Here is a 17,814-nt window from a genome sequence, read left to right as displayed (position 1 = left end):
CTATGAAAGAAGTCTCTTCATTTGTTACAAGGCACACCGCATTATGGTTGCCTGTTAATGTATCATTATTACTCTGTAATGACTGGGTTATCTCTGTGTATAGGTGTGACAGAAAGACTGACCTGTGATTCTTTACGCATTGAGTACCTTTGAAGACCTCGTTGGTTTGTAGCAGAAACTGCTTTTTACAGGAGAATGGCAAATCACTGTTGCTCAGAAAAAGTGACATGCTCTGCCCTCCTGCCCTAACTGTTTGCTGTTCCGGCTTTGTAGCATCTCAAAGCTATGCCACACTATGCTTCCATGTGTCTTTCCAGCATTTTACTTTGGCTTACTTTAGAACATCTGTTTAACCTTTTTACTCTTATCATATGCCCAGCAGAATTGTCTTGCCTCCAAATATTACTTCTATTTATGTTGATTAATTGCATGCTGTTATTCTCATTGGTGATTTTGGGAATCATAAACCTTTTTAGAGTTGGACAGAACCTGAGATCTGAGTCACAGTTTAAAATAATAGATAGGATATAAGCACATTTGTAAAAAAACAAAAACAACAGAAAAGAAAAATAATTCAGGGACACAATTTTAAACAGTTTTAATATTTCAATATAATGAATTGTCTTCCCAAAAAGGTTTAATTAATGATCACTTTCCAGGGATTATGATGATTTATATCAGAGGTTGGCGTACTGTGGCCCACTACCTGTTTTGGTAAATAAAATTTTCTTGGATCAAAGCCATGTCCATTTGTTTACATACTGTCTGTGGCTGCTTTTGTGCTACAATGATAGAGGTGAATAGTGGTCATAGACCATATGGCCAGCAAAGCCTTAAATATTTATCTGGTCCTTCACAGAAAAAGTTTACCCATCCCTGATTTAAACAGTTTAAAAACTTACTTCTCCAACTGGAAATCTGAAGTACTTTTCCAGATACGGTAACACCAATATATAAAATGAAAGCACTGTAAGGAGTTATCAGCCTACTGAGAATATCACCAACTTGTGATCTTCATCCTTTTTCAATGTATTATTTTTTTTAAAGTGGTGTCTACTTTAAAAAAAAATACTCTGGAGAGAGATTGATAGGTAGATGGCAATTCTTTACTGTAATTAATTATTTCAATAGCCTTTTATTATGAGTAGCTTTTATATTTAGGGGAAAGTGATCTCACAGTGGACTGAGTTTGTTTAAGTTACTATTTCCTTGTCATTTTTGCATGTTTCTTTAGTGGTATTTTCATGTTAAGGTTACCCATGCATTTGTCTTACTTGCAGTGCACGTTTCCTGAGTAAGTAATTTGTAATAGATCCACTACCTGCTATTATTTTCTCCAATGTCAGCCTGCTTAATTTCTGCGTTGGTTCATATCTACCCATAATAAAAGGTATTTAAGGCAGAGGCTAATTTTAAAATTCTAAGATAGATATTAAGAGAGTTGAGTGGTTATTTGAAAGTTATACTTACATTTGTCATCTTTTACTGATAGGTTACCTTGATCCTTCTGCTCAGATTTCACCAATTTAAATTCTAAGTTACTGCAGTTCTGTACCTGTTAGATTCATTTTCTTTCCTTGAAGAATAAGCAATTTTCTCTTTGTTGTAAAACTCTGTTTTTAGTACATTGACATTAGTCAGTGTGAATTCTAAAGGTATTATTAAAATAGAAAGTGTTGGAACAGTGGTGATGAAATGATTCTTAATGACTCACATCTACATTATCCCTACCACATTTTTATTAGTTTCTGAAGTATTATGTAGTCTTTTTTTGTAAAGGGATGTTTGTATCACTAAGATGTACGTAAATTCTACATGTCATACTTGGATTATCTTTTTCCTTTTTCCTTTGGTTAGCTAACTTTGACCTTATCTCCTTGGGTATTAGCTTGAGTAAACAGTTTTAGGGCAAACAGAAACGAACACTTTCATCTTCTCTCCATGACTTTTGTCGTTTTCTAAAAATTGCTTCAGAATCTTAGTTTATGTTATCAGAATGAAAGACTCTGAAGTTCACAAATAGTACAGAAGCCTTGCTACTATAAAATTTGTGAGAGGAAGTCTGGGCTTTACTTCAGCTGCGAGTGCCCTTGAGCCTGAATATCTCAGTACCTGGTTGAAATAACTGTAATGTGACAAACTATAGTGACATCCAAGAGCCATCGTTCTGATGTATAAACAAATACAAAAAGAATTTATATTATCTGTTTTCTTCCCCTATTTAGAGAGGTCAGAGGTCATGAAATATGACAAATACAATGCCTCACTGATAGATTAGCACAGCACCGTAAAAATTATTATAAAGACAGACCTCAAAAAGTGGAGTTGTTTACATAACAGTACCATTGGGCCAAAAAAAATGTTTCATTTCCCTGTACATGGTAAGGAGGCTAAATGGGGAATAGTCCCATTTTAAAATGACCTTTTATTTTTCACACTTTCAGTCTCCTAACCTATCTTTGCCTCATGCTGAACACTGCAGGCTACCATTACATAATAAGCAGATGAATAAAACTTCAAATTTAAATTTCTTACAGAGGATTTTCAGTGCCATTTGACAGTCTTCTGCGTCACTGATCAACTGTTTCCTATTTCTTACAGGAGATATCTAGCACAATTATTCCTTCAACAAATATTTATTAAACTCTTACTCTGTGTCAGACATTATTCTGAGTTCTGAGGGTACAACAGTGAACAATAAAGAAGGCAGCACCCTGCCCTCCTGGAGCTCACCTTCCAGCACAATACTAAACGCTACATCAGCATCGGTTAAATATGTGCAGTTACTGTTGTTGGTGGGGTGACTGTTGTTCCAGCTTGCCTGAAACAGTCCCAATATGACGCCTGTTTCTGGGTTTTATTAGTGCCCCCTTTCACTTTCAAAGGAGTCCCAGTTTGGACAGAAAATTATATGACCACCCTAGTTTTAAACCTTTAAATATGTTATTTCATTTAATCCTCATAATAATCTCATAAGGTATATAAAATTATTAAAATCGTTATACAGGTACGGAAACTGAAACTTCGAGAAGTTGAGTAATTTGCCCTTGGTCATGCTAGGAAATGGCAGAAACAGAATTCAAACCTAGAGACAGCCTGGTTCCAGAGTTTGTGCTCTGAGTCACTGCCCTGTACAGCCCCTGACTGCTGTTGTAAATCTTGACTATCTTCCTCTGCCTGACTACCTTCCTCTCCCCAGCCAAGTAAAGCAGGTAATCTCATCCCCTTCACAGATAAATTTGTCGCTGTCCTAGTAAACTTCCTCAACTTGACACTCCCTCCTTCTCAAATCTGTCTTCCTTTCTGCTCATCCTCACTCCATCCCTCCATTTCAAGGAAGGGGCATCCCTCTTCCTGTCTAAAACTTGTATTCTAGCCCCATCCCATCCTGCTCCTGGATGACTCTGTTTTCTAAATTATTCTTTTTCTTGGACTTTCAGTCGCCATCTTTCTACTAGCTTTTTCCATTCAGCGTATAAGCATGATCAGTGGTTGTTGTTGAAAAGCATATCACTCTTTCAAGAAGCTTTAGTGTTGGGAGAAGTTTTTAAAGTTTATTAATAATATAACGATGATAAATGGCTACCAATTATTTATTACCCTGTTTAAATTCCAGGTACTGTGCATATCTCTGATCCTTTTACAAACCCTACAAATACTTTACAGATAAAGAAATAGAAGCTCAGAGGACATACTAAGCACATAATTTGCTTAGTTTAAGAATAGTGGCACTGAATTCAGACTCATACGTGTATTTGTCTCACTCCAAAGTTCATTCTGCTTCTAGTATATCATTCTAGTTTATCATGATTCTTAAAGACCTCCTTTGATCCTCTGTCTGTCCCCCATTGCATTATAGCGCTCCCTTTTATAGAAAAAAAAATTTTTAAGAGAATATTTAATACTCATAGACTCTACTTGTCTTTCATTTATTTCTCAACCCAATCTAATCTGACTTTCACCTCTGTATTAGTCAGAATCCTGCAGAGAAACAGAACCATCTGTCCCCCCCCTTTATATATATACAAACATATATATAATATTTATATACTTATTCATTTAGGTTACCTATATCTATATTTAGAGAGGGAGTGTTTAAGGATTGATTTGTGCATTTGTGGGGGCTGGCAAGTCTGAAATCTGTAGGGTAGGACACCAGGCTGGAAGCTTAGGTAGAATTCCTACGTTACAGACCTGAGGCAGAATTTCTTTTCCAGGAAACCTTAGTTTTTACCTTAAGTCTTCAAGTGATTGAAAAATTCCAAAATTGCTTTGAAGGGTAGACTAGGCGCTGGCGTCGGTGCATAGCTTCCCAAGGGGAGGACTTCGAAGGTGACCATAGTGATTATTAAGCAATGAGGTATGTAGCACTTTTTCTAGGATGAGTTCGTGAACTTAATTGTCAAAACTTGTATAGCCAATTAACGTGTGGATGTCTCCACCAGGGTGTTGCACAGACAGCTCAAACTTTGCATGTCTAAAACTGAAATCCTAGTCTTTCCCTCTCAAACTTGCTTTTGCATCTCTTCTATTCTCTATCTTAGTTTGTGGTACCCTCTCCACCAGTTACTCAAACCAGAAACCAGAGAGGAATCCTCAACTTCTCCCTTGCATTGACTATTTAAAACTTTCTCATCTCCATCGCTCTCTCAACCACGAGAGCTCAACCCTCATTTTCTCTCACTTGGAATCTTGTTGTGGTCTTTTTGCCTCCTATCAGTCTCTTTCCAACCCCTTAACACTGCCGCAGAAGTGATATTTTAAAAATGCAAATCTTTTTAATCTTGTTTAAATTCTTCCAATAGCTCCCAGTCGCCCACAGAATTAAGATAGAATTCTTTAGCAGGCATACAAGGCCGTTCGTGGCTAGGCCTGTCCTACCCTCTGTCTCCTACTGTGCCTCACTCACCCATCCTACTTTGCAGCTGTACTGAGATAGTTATGGAGCCCAGACTCGCCTTGTCCTGTACTGGTTGGCATGTCCACTACCTCTCAGTTCCCTCCCTACCTACCACCACCTGGGGCATCTAGAAAAATTATTTTAGTACCCAGTTCAGCCTTCTCCTTTGAATAACCTTCCTCAGTTTCACAAATAGATTTGACCATGCTTTCTTTCCGACATAATTATGCATTTGTTTTCAGCTCTACTGTAGCACTTATTACTGTGTTGTTTATTTTTGTTTATCTGAGTGTCAAGGGGCTGTGAACTCTTCGCGTATTTCTGCTGCCTGGCGTATAATAGGCTCTCATCAGGTGGATGGTGATGGTGGAGATGAACTTGGAGTGGGTCATACGGTTCATTTAACGAAGGCATGCCTTCCATATTAAGGAGTGTTGGGCTTGGACACATGTCATTATCCTCCTTTGTCCCTTCTAGAGTGTGCTGCTCCCACCTTCAGTGTCTGATTCCTTTTGATGTATATACTCTTTATGATGTTTTGATACCTATTCTCAGCCTTCACTTCACTTTTGTTTTATTTCGCTTCTATCCTTGAAGCAGTTAGAACAAAAGGAAGTTGTTCAATTACTCTTACAAAATTCCCACTCTCCCATTTTCATTCCATCACAGGAGAAATCGTATATTAGCTTGTTTCCATGTGATTCTTGTGTGCAAAAGAAGTCTTTTCTCAGCCAGTAAAAACAATTTGTGTTACAGTAAAAATATTTTTTCAACAGTTTTTTAAGCCTCCTATGTCCCCAAAATGTCTCCATGCACTTAATGTCAAACTAAAAACTAAACCAATTCTGTGTTAACCCTGCGAGAAGAAATAATGGTATTTAAAGACTGTTACAGGAAAAATGAAGACTTCATGGGTTTTTAACATGAAATTTTCAGGTGACCAAGGGTCCTGCTGTAATCATTGGGGTCAAAGGATAGTACAATGGTCAGCATCTCAATTTAGACTTACGCATTACTTTCTACTCTAAATACATTCGTAGAAGCTACTTGTGGTGTAACTCCTTATGTATTTACATATATCTGACTCTTGGTTTTCTTGATTTATTTTTAAATGGGTGAAGAAGCATCTACTTACGAATTCTTTGCCCTTTATGGAATGTAATATCTTGGTTTTGATTCTGTATATCCTTTCCCCTTTACTTAATTTTATCGTATTTGTTTTGCATTGTGTTTCTAATGGCTTTGGCTTGTTTTTTCCTGAATGTTTCTGCAGTTTGGTTTGAGTATCTGGCTTTGGGCACTCCTCCTGAACTTGGACTCCATTTGTACTTTTGACTTTTGGAAGGCAGAAGTTGTGTTTTCTATGGAAGATGACTTTTTTTTTAATATATGTGTGTCTCCTCCCCACCCCCTACCTTTTTGGTTTCTCTTAAAAGACTGGAAAGAAAGCAGTTAAGGCAGTCCTGTGGGTATCAGCAGATGGACTCAGAGTTGTGGATGAAAAAACTAAGGTACAACTTTTATAAGCTTAAATGTTACTGCTCATATATTTTTTTAATCCCTAATGATCAAATATAATGCCATTACGCTGTTGTAGTCACTCTATATCCTTCGACTTTGTCCAAAGTACAGTCTTCCACGAGATTAGTTAATGTTAGGAAGCCAATTTAGTTACTCATTTACCTTATGAAAAACAGAACTCTCTCAATATTTTGCTCTACGTGACACAGCATGTTTAGCCTCCTAAGCATTTAATGTTAAGATCTGAGTTCTATTTTTGTTGTTACACATTTTTCAAAAATCTTTACCCTCACAAATTTGATGTGAAAGATGATAGACCTTTTACCATAGTTAAAATATTTTTTAAAAAGATGATGGACCACATCTGAAATTTCTTCTTCTACTTAATAAAATACTGCATTTTTAGAAAGTAATATTTGAACTGATTAACCTGCTATTTAACTGAAAACCCAACATAAGTGAAATCTTAAGGACTAGTAAAGAACTCATTTGGTTAACATTTTCTTAGAATCCACACGATATCTCAAATCCTAGGTATCATTTTGCATTTGAAAGAAAGTGATCCTACATGCCTAAATAAAAATAGAGACATAGACTCTTCCCCTAGAGAGCATATGGTATTATATAAGTACATTTAATCATTAATGTAAATTTCCTAAGAGACCGAGAGTCTGGAGAAATTTTAACAAGCAGGCAATTTTTCAAAAAACTCAAATGTCACTGGACCTGGGAGAAAGTCTGGAAGGTAGAAAGCAGTTTGATGGATGATTTGCCTGATACATTTTAAGTGATTTAATATAGCCGCATTTTAGTTCTTTTGACCCTCCATCTAAGGCGTTTTGTTTTTTTAAGTTCAAAAGAATTGGTAGTCTTAAATGTACATTACTCTTGGAAACAGTCATTTTAGTTAGCTTATTTTAAAGAACTTGTGTAGTTTTCATTAGTGTTTTGGATGAAATTTGTTGTGGTTGAAGGCTGTTTTTGATTATTTTATACAATGGTGAGAAAGTGATGTTGCCCCCTGGTGGCTGCTTATAGCACTGGCATTAATTAGTTCTTTCCACACTGAGAGATAATAGTAATTGGTGGATTATCACTCTTGGACCCATCATGAGTGGAAAAGAAATTTTGCATTGTGTATAATCTATAAAGGGCTCATGTTTAGATATATAAATAACTCCTACATATCAGTAAGAAAAACGACAGACAACCCAAAAGACTTAAAGAATCACTTAGTTAAAGAGGAAACAAATCGAGGTTATGCAAAATAAAATCATGAGCCCTCAGAATCGCAAAATTTTAAAAAATTAACTGGAAAGTTTGTGGAGCAACAGGAATTCTCATAGCGAGGCCTTCTTTGTTTCGATTGTATGTTTTAGCATTTACATCCCCACCTCAGCATCTAGGGATTCTGGGTCATGGCAATATCATACAGAAGAGCCTCGGAGCCTCAAGATTTTAAAAAACATTTTGTGTAATGTTTATACAGCGTATATAATAGGCCATTCAGCAAGTATATAAGCAAACGAAGTCGTACTCAAAGTTAAATGATTAAGAAGTTAATAAATACATAGAACTGTTCTGGGAATGATGTGATAAAATATCTTATATGGAAATTGGATTAAATATATTGATTTACATATATTGTCAATTGAACATAGACTCTACCATGATAAAATTAGAATCAGCAAGCATATGGAACAGGAAGAGGAGGGGAGGGAGGCATCTGGGCACAGTGGCTCTTGGGACCTCTCCTAGGTCCGATTCTTAGTGTTCAGACTGCTGGCCTCAGATGCAGCTATTCCATAGCCTCAATGCATTCGATGTTGGGATTCTGTATTATGAAATGAACATCCTGTGTTTCTTCTGAGAAACTTGAGTAACCTCATAAGTTCTGTATTCTTTTGTTTTTCCCTTTTTCTAGGACCTCATAGTTGACCAGACAATAGAAAAAGTTTCTTTCTGTGCCCCAGATAGGAACTTTGATAGAGCCTTCTCTTACATATGTCGCGATGGCACCACTCGGCGCTGGATCTGTCATTGCTTCATGGCTGTCAAGGACACGGTGAGTCCAACGTGGATTTCATCATGACAAGCCTCAGTTAGCCAAGCTCCTTTCAGCTTGGCTCAGTCAAGCAGTTTCCACTACATTTCTGACAAGGGCGTGCTGTTACAGTATGTGGAAGTGCCTACACTAGCCTGCTTTCACTCCTTTTATTCAAGTAGTTCACACTGTTGGTGTGAGGCCCCATCTCTAGCAGCAGGATGATTAGCTGAGATCCAAGGTCATTAAAAGAAAGTGAAAGTGTTCTGGTGAGGGTGGCTGCTAAACTTTATTCAAAACTTTTCATTATTAGAACTATTTTCACAATTCTTAGGTATATTTGTTTCCTAATACATCTGGGTAGAAGATGTTGGCATTTGACAGGTGCTTATAAATTTATTTGCAAAGAGACTCTACTACAAATGAAAGAACTGAGTTGGAGTATATTCTCAATTAATTAAAAAAATGGAAATACTAAATGATGGTATAATGATATACACTAGAAATTGTTGCATAGTAGAAATTTTTGATTTTGTTTAAAAATAGAGAATAACCTCATCTATCATCCTTCCTGTAAATTACTCAAAATTCTGACACGAAAGACACGTCTCTTACATGGTGATGATGGTGATGATTTTAACTATCGTATAGCATAGCATGGAGTGTGTAATTATGAATTTTTAAGAGTTCGGACAGAATAAGTCACTGTAGCCACTCATAAAGGCTACAGCTCAAAAACTTCTTGCCAGGGTTGAACTTGGAAGGCAAGTGGTGGCTGTACTCTAAAATTGACCAAAGGGGTTTTTTTTTAAGCTCTTAGAGACTGTGATATAAACAAATATTAAGAGCCTAGGCTCTGAATCGTATCTGGGTTTCAGACCTGATTCTGGTTCTTACAGGCTGTGGGATTTGTGGCAAGTTACTTCATGTTCTCTAAGTCTTAGTATCCACCCCTATCAGATGGAGATGACAGCTGTGAAGACTCGCTTAGATAATGATGGTAGGCACTCTTAGCATAGGGTCTGGCCCATGGTAACTGCTTTAAAAATGGTGGCTAATGTCGTTATAGCCGTTCTTCCCGCTGGGTCTGGGGTAGGGCTTGAGGAGGGGTCCATCTTCAAGAACTTACACCCTAGACCTAGGAGAAATAAAAAGCTTCCTTGACGTCTAGCTCTGTTCTTGTAATAGAGCTGTATGTAAATGCAGATGTTCTAGATTCTTTCATTACTCTCTCCTATTTCATACTTTAGTGCCTACCCTTATATCATCCTACTGAGAAGTTAGATGGAAACACATGTGGATTTATAAAGAGTAAGTCTGTCAGTCTTTAAACCGTCGTATGAAATCTTAGGGACAAAAAGCACTTCGGACATTATCTTTCTTTATGATGTTGGCATATAAAAAACCCAGTGGAATTACTTGCTCAGATGTAGGAGCAGCTGCTTACATGGTGTGATTTTGAAAACTCCATGAAAGGTTCCCTGTTCTCAAATACCTCTTCTCGCTATTCATAATGCCAACCAACTGTTACTATATCATCTCTAACTTTTTATTCCATAGTTAGGGATATGGTTTAAAATATAGATAACCCTCAATGAAGTATTACATAGCAATAAAAAAGAATGAAATCCTTCCATTTGCAACAGCATGGGTGGACCTAGAAGGTATTATGCTAAGTGAAATAAGTCAGAGAAAGACAAATGCTGTATGGTTTCACTTTCATGTGGATTCTTAAAAAAAAAAAAAAGAGAGAGAGAGAGTATAATGCTAAGTGAAATAAGTCAGACAGATAAAGCAGAGAACCCTATGATTTCACTGATATGTGGTATATAAACCAAAAAGAACAAGACAAACAAATGAGAAAGAAAAACTCATAGACACAGACAATAATTTAGTGGTTACCAGAGGGTAAGGGGGCGGGGGGTGGGTGATGAGGGTAAAGGGGATCAAATATATGGTGATGGAAGGAGAACTGACTCTGGGTGGTGAACACACAATGGGATTTATAGACGATGTAATACAGAATTGTACACCTGAAATCTATGTAAATTTACTAACAATTGTCACCCCAATAAATTAAAAAAAAAAAAAAACGAACAAAGAAAACAAAATAAAAATACAGACTCATGGAAACAGAGACCAAAGGGATGATGGCCAGAGGGGAGGGGTATGGGGCAGTGAGTGGAAAAGGCAAAGGGAAATACAGTCAATAATATTGTGACAAGTTTAAGTTCGCACAATGACAGATGATTACTAGAATTAGTGGGGTGATCATATTGTAAGGTGTAAAAATGTCAAATCACCATACTGTACACCTGAAACGAATATAACTAATATACCAACTATACTTAAATTTAATAAACATTAGTGTGGTGCAAAAGTAATTGTGGTTTAAAAGGTTAAAAATAATTGCAAAAACCGTAATTACTTTTGCACAAACCTAATAAATAAAATGAGCAATGAATATGGAAAAAATAAGTAAATAAAATACAAATAACCCTGGTAAAAATAATCCATTGAATTTATTTAAATGTCTTTCAAATAATATTTAGTTCATATAAGCCCTCTTCTCCTCCTGCAAACAAATGAGTTTTATTTGTTTAATTCTTTTATAAGTAGAGAGTGTGGATGAAAACATACTTTATTTAACTTTTGCCTTTGAGTGTTTGGGAGACAGAGTTGGGATTAGGGAGAGCTAGAAGAATACAGGGAAGGTATTGGGGAAAGCCTAAAAGCTTGGAGGACCTAGAATGGGTAAGGGTGCTTAGGGAGGGAGTGTTCAGAAAGGAGAAATTGAAAAAAACTAACCTTTCCTTTGCCTTAGTCCCTTCTCAATGCTGGAGCTGTATTTATTTATTTGAACTTTTTAGTTTGCACTTTTTGTTCTTAGATATGTTGACAGTATATTTAAAGCTCCTGAAATTTACCCTGCCTTTCCAGTGGTTTCTTAGAAATGCTTAATAAATGCTCCCACTATTCCCCTAAATGGCAAATAGAGGTTTACATTTCAAGACTTAGGGCTTAGAACCTTCAGCAGTGTCTCCTAAGCTGGTGGCCAGAACTAATGTGCGTGACAGATGTCACCTGATTAGTAAGAGTGTCTCAGTGGCTGCTCACAAAAGCACAGGTGGCTGATGGTCACTTTACCCAATGCTTGCTACAGTAAAAGTATCATAAGCATTACCTAAGGTAATTTATTCATTTAAATTAATTTGGCATATTAATATATTAAAATCTAATTTAAGCTGGAGTTTTCAGCATTTTGCCTTGTGTAAATACAGACTCATTTATGATCCAAGCTCATTTGTATTTGTTGATACTGTAACTCTAAAAATGTGTTGTTGTGTACAGGGTGAGAGATTGAGCCATGCGGTAGGCTGTGCTTTCGCGGCCTGTTTAGAACGGAAACAGAAGCGGGAGAAAGAATGTGGAGTGACAGCTACTTTTGACGCCACTCGGACCACTTTTACAAGAGAAGGATCATTCCGTGTCACCACAGCCACTGAGCAAGCAGAAAGAGAGGAGATTATGAAACAAATCCAAGATGCCAAGAAAGGTACAGTCTGTTCTACTCCATTGTGTTTATTTAAGCAGTTTTCCCTAACAGGTTCATATTTTGAAGCTATCAGGGCTAAGCTTTCTCACAGTCAGAGAGAACTGTTAGCAATATATGAAGGACCTTAAGAACAAAGCTGAAAATCTGTAAACAAAGTCCTTTCCTTTAGAGTGGCTTGTTGAGTGGCTTCAGAACTGTTTACCCTTTTTATTACATGAAGCTATCTGGGGAAATGAGAGAGTGCAGTGGAATGAGCTGCAGAGACGCCTCTCCCCCCATGTTTAAAAACAAAATTGGGGAAATCTGCATCCTGGACTGATTCTTAATTCCGATACATCTGATCTCTGTGAGAAGCAGATGCTATCAAGGACCTACGTCTTGAAGGACAAATCCCTGGTTTCGGCTGCAAAGGACCCGCTGCTGGCGATGCTGCGTGCAAATGCAGGCCCACTGCTCTCACGAGGTTTCTACTGGTTTTTAAGTGCTTTGGATAAAAAGAAGGACATAGATTTTGAGAAGCTAGCCCCTCTTTTTCCCACAGCCCTGTTAATTTTAGTGTGTGATTTTTGCAGAATGTGAGTTTTTTCAGGTATACATGGCAGCATAGCAAAAATGCCTGTACAAGCATTCAAGTTACTCAAGAGTCTATTGCCTGCAGTTGCGTTGGGCATATTTTAGAAATAAGTGATAGGGCTTGGGGAAAATGCTTTGCATTCTTGTGTGTAGCTGGGGTTGAAACCAACAAGAAATATTCTGAGATTAAACAGTTCAGTTTAAATACGTGTTAATATAATTTTGGTAATTTTTTACTATATCCTTTTAGTTCTAAAACAGGCATTTTGGGTAACATTAATCCTGACCCAAACAGCTCTAATTCTTAAACCAAAAAAGATACATATTTTTATTTGAAATTAAATTATTGATTATGATTTTTTTCATTTCTTGTAAACATTTGTCCCAGAATACCAAAGACCGGAAAACACCATGCTATTTTTATTAGAAAATTTAATACGTACAGCTGTTACTTAGTGTGCTTCAGTGATTTTCTGACTGGAAGCATGTTCTTTAATACCACCAAATAATGCTCTTGGCTACACACAGCAACTGCCAAAGTGGTTGAGTCCCAACTACCACAGAGGATTGCGAGGGGAGAAAGAGGGAGAAATTTACTACAATTGGAAGGGGACTCAGCTGATACTCACATGGAAGCAGTCTTGTATTTAGGTTTTTCCAATTTAAAATTTTACTTCTGTTTGCTTTTATTCAAATGAGCCACAAACACAGATAGTAATGATTTGAAGACTGCTGTATGACATTCTTTAACATCTAACCAAACATACTTACTTATCTTTCTGACTCTGCCATTCCCAAAGTCCTCTCCTCCAAACAGATAAACAAATTTTGAAACATTGAAAACCGAAAGCCATAAGCCATCATTCTTTATAGGACCTCACATTAGGAGTTCACAGGCACTGTTTTTTGTTGTTGTTGTTCAAAGTCTTAAGCTATAAATCACTGTATGAGAATCAAAGCTCTAATATTTGTGTCTTAGTAGATGTACCATGTGGCTTGTAGTAGGTTATTAAACCTTTTATTTGAAAAATAGGAGACCTGAGCCCTGCTTCTAACCTGTCTTCTAAGAGACATTGGGAAGGACATGGGTAAAAGGACCTAGGAGGGTTTTTGAGTTCCTCGGCTGGATAACCTCACATTATTGGAAGACATTGCTAAGGTCCTCTTTCTCTCGACTTTCTTGAGCTGAAACAGATAAGACAGTTATCGGTTCATCAGTGGTCCCTGGCAACACTGCCCCCTCCCCGTCTTCTCCCACGTCTCCCACTTTGGATGCCACGGCCTCCCTGGAGATGAACAATCCTCATGCCATCCCACGCCGGCACGCACCCATCGAACAGCTTGCTCGCCAAGGCTCTTTCCGAGGATTTCCTGCTCTTAGCCAGAAGATGTCACCCTTTAAGCGCCAGCTATCCCTGCGCATCAACGAGTTGCCTTCCACTATGCAGAGGAAGACTGATTTCCCCATAAAAAACGCAGGTAATGCAGCATGCACCTGACTCACTGGGCGCTCTAGCACTGAAACATCATCACCTCCAGGGGAGACACTAATCCCATCAACTAGCCTCCCATCTCTCTCAGGCTGGTTGATGGTTATATGTATCTTGTGTCGTGTCCCAACTGGGAGAAAACTAAGGTTCACGGAGGGGGATGTGAACCATTCATTTCTCTTCAACATACAGGTAACAGAGCCATGATGGGAATTCCTAGCCTGAGCTACAAGGTTTGTGGTTAGTCCTGATGGACGTGTTACTGCCTCAGCCAACCTGCTTCCACACATCAAGGGTCTCAAGTTTCCATTCTTATTCTGCCATTTGGTACCCAGCAGGGAATTAATTTAAAAGGCTTTGGAAACACATCCAGTTAAATAGCATGACTGTCAGAGGTACCAGAAGAAATGGATAAGTGCTCATTGTCCCCATGGCTGGTTGTCTCCTTAGGGAGGAAACTCTAAACGGGCCTCCTGTATAAATCTAAGATCTGTTGTTCATCAGAGACAGTGGGCTTGCTCACACATATTCATTACCTTTCAGAACTGCCACACAGTCCTTTGTGTGGCCTTTGTACAGCTGAGCCAGCCCGGTAGCTCTGTCCTCATCATAAGATCCGGAGCTAAAGTGTCAGATCTGGTCGGTGTTTTTATTGGGTCTCTTTTACTTCACTGTGAGACACATCCAGCCTGTGCTACAACGGAGTATGAGGCAGCTCTGTCTCAACAGGGCACTCTCACTGGTGGTGCTATAAAAGTACAGTTAAGTTCTTCTGGTGGATGGAACTAAGCCTGAAGAACAGTTGGATTAGATGATTACTACGGGTCTCTCCAGCTCTCAACTCCTCTAAACACTGGAACTCCAGATGGTTCCAATACCTGTTTTCTCTCTCCTTCTGGAGCAGCTGGGAAACAAAAACTATTATTCTCTTTTCACAGTTGAGCAAACAAAGGTTCAGGACACATAATTAGCTTCCTCAGTGAGACAGAAGTATCCCAGAGTCAATATCAAGAACAAAGCCTCTGGAGTCCTGTACCTTACTTTGCTTTGACATGATATCATAGTTCATATACTTGGTCCTTTGGAGGAAGGCCAGAGTGATGACATCGTCATAGCTTATAGAGAAAAGGACCCAGCGTCCACAGTGCCTCTTACTATAGCCCGTTTCCTGATAGGCTCACTACGTAGCTCCAGAACTTAACTTGGACCACAGCCTTGGGAACTAGTTGGAAGACAGACAGGTTGCAGATGTCTTCCAGAAAGATCTAGCTAACCGAACATCTTGGATCAGAAAAAAAGACCAAGTCCTGAACAGTGTTACACAGGAAAAGAAATAAAGAAACATGGGGATTTACAAGAGAGGAAGATAGACCTTAGTACACGAATTGTTGACATTTTATGCCTTCTCATCTGAAAAGCCGATGAAACAGTGGTTAGTAAATTTTTTAAAGCTGCTTTTATAGCCCCACTTGACAGTTGAGACTTTCCCTTCCACAAGTAAGGGATGTTGTGTAAAATGCCATCTTGTGTCATACTGCTATATTTCAGGATTATTCTTTTTTTCTGTCTGGAGCCATTTTCTGCTTGTCTTGCAGTGCCAGAGGTAGAAGGGGAAGCAGAGAGTATCAGCTCCCTGTGCTCACAGATCACCAATGCCTTCAGCACACCCTCCGAGGATCCCTTCTCATCTGCCCCAATGACCAAACCAGTGACAGTGGCAGTCCCACAGTCTCCTGCCTTTCAAGGTTGGTGCCCTCTTAGCCTGCTCAGCTGTTCTCTTTGCAACTAGTCCTTTTATGACACTGCTCACTAACTGTAAGTTGGCACCCCGAGCTGGTCAGACGCATTCATTTCCCCGTTTGACAATGTCTCAGGTTCATTCATTTCCTTCCGCGACATTATGCTTTGTTCCTCTTCCTGTTTCCTCAGATGTCTGCACTTGTCATTTTGCATGTACCTACCTTTCATCCTGTTCTTTTAGGAGCGTCTGCAGTCCCGACCCACTGCTTTATTTGCCAGGTCAGTGTTAAGAGTCAGTGTCCTGCCAGTTCTCCAGAAGCAGCAGTCTTCACAGTTGGTTCTAGCATGATGCTTTATCAGTGATTTTTCAACCTGCAGTGATTTTGCACCCTCAAGGAAAATTTGGTGTTCTTTGTCTGGAGACATTTTGGGGCTTCACTACTTGGTAGGTGGTGATTGCTGTTGTCACCTGGGTAGAAGCCAGGGAGGCTGCTAAACACCCTCCAACGTACCCAGTAGCCAGCCTCACAACAAAGAATTATCCGAAAAATCAATATCAATAGAGCCAAGGTTGAAAAGCCCTGGACTCACCTAGTCTCTACCCTGCCACAGAGGCTCATAAAGAAAAAAAGACTTCTTTGGGCTCTTCAGTTCATTTCACATTGTATAACAAGCGTCCTAAAATTTGACTTTGTGACATTGAAGAGTTCTAAAAGTTGTTGTTTTCAGAGAGACTGAGTTAACAGTATTGACTCAGCGATCAGCACAGTCTGTATAACTTAAATTACAGCCTTTGAGAATTTGTGCTCCTATAATTGCCATTTCTTCACTTCTTTTAAGAGAGAGCTCAGGAACAGCTTTGCTGTGGAGACAGTACCCCGCTCCTATTGGAGGAAGCTACTACATGCTTTTCCTCCAGAGAGTTTCTTTAAAAAAAAGAAAGAAAAGAAAAACAACCTTTATAGTCATGTGCACCAAATGGCTTTTCATTTCACCTAACAAATATTTATACCAATAATGGGCACAATTTATTGAGCGCTTAGTGATGCCACATCATGGTAAGGACTCATGTATTTTCTCATCTTATTTAATCCCCACAACAGCCTTTCGGGATAGGCATCACAGATGAGAAAAATGAGGCTCAGAGAGGTTAAGTAAACTGCCCAAATTGCACAGCCAGAATTTAAACCCAGGTCTTTCTGAATATAGCACCTGTTATATTCTACTGACTCTATGCCTGTTTACAAGGCAGCGGGTGCAAAACTGAATAGAACATAGTGGCTCCCAGTCTAAGGGTGAGCTAGTCTTTTAGACAAGTCCTGGGTAAATAGTACCGATGCCGTAAGAACGGTTGCCCAGTCCTAGAGAGGGAATGATTATAGTGTAGGGGCCAGAAGTTGCCTGCTTGTCTGCTCCAACTACATATGATAGCTGGGCTGAGGAATAGAAGCTGATGGAATAGATGCCTGGAGTGAAGGAGCAAGAGTCAGGACATTTTCATAAAGGGAAATGAGGAAAAAATAGTAGGTACTTTGACATATTCTGAACATTACCAAAGGAAAAAAAATTTTCAAAAAAGAGATGAAATTAATTCTGTAGCAAATTACAAATTTATTAAGCAAATGAAAACATATACTAAGTTTGATTTCTCATCTGTAATATGGGGTAATACCAGCCTTACTGGGTTTTTGAGAGAATTAAACAAGATGACGCATGCGTAGGTATTATTAACACAGTGCCTAGCACATAATATGGAATCATTATATTTTTCCCATTGTTGTTATTGTTGGTATTCTTTGATCTTTTAGAAAAGTGATAGGAGAGGGAAATGTTTATGTCATTATGCCAAGGCTAAGCAGTATCTAAAAGAGTTAGGTCTTTGCTGCTGTAAGACAAAGCAGCTCTGTTCAGCTTGATTTGTTTTTCTAGGCTTCATTTCCTCTCTCCCATACACATATTTTCCTAGAACAGTCATTTGGCATTTACAGCC

General features: G+C 38.5%; 1 protein-coding gene across 18 annotated transcripts in view; it reads left to right on the top strand.

The window, feature by feature from the left end:
• The window catches only part of NUMB (NUMB endocytic adaptor protein), a 134,215-nt gene that overhangs the window by 113,032 nt on the left and 3,369 nt on the right, over positions 1 to 17,814 (top strand). For 11 of the 18 annotated variants that reach the window (XM_081049905.1, XM_081049917.1, XM_081049901.1 and 8 more), the window contains 5 exons: positions 6,337 to 6,411; positions 8,346 to 8,486; positions 11,817 to 12,021; positions 13,780 to 14,073; positions 15,680 to 15,829. In XM_081049905.1, the coding sequence (XP_080906031.1) occupies positions 6,337 to 6,411; positions 8,346 to 8,486; positions 11,817 to 12,021; positions 13,780 to 14,073; positions 15,680 to 15,829 (865 nt within the window). The remainder of the gene's footprint in view (positions 1 to 6,336; positions 6,412 to 8,345; positions 8,487 to 11,816; positions 12,022 to 13,779; positions 14,074 to 15,679; positions 15,830 to 17,814) is intronic. The other 7 variants (XM_081049914.1, XM_081049908.1, XM_081049903.1 and 4 more) reach the window with 1 other exon arrangement.

Source organism: Rhinolophus hipposideros (genome assembly GCF_964194185.1).
Source record: "Rhinolophus hipposideros genome assembly, chromosome: 5".
Taxonomy (NCBI): domain Eukaryota; kingdom Metazoa; phylum Chordata; class Mammalia; order Chiroptera; family Rhinolophidae; genus Rhinolophus; species Rhinolophus hipposideros.
The sequence above is the reverse complement of the archived record's forward strand: the minus strand, read 5'-3'. Positions and strand labels throughout refer to the sequence as shown.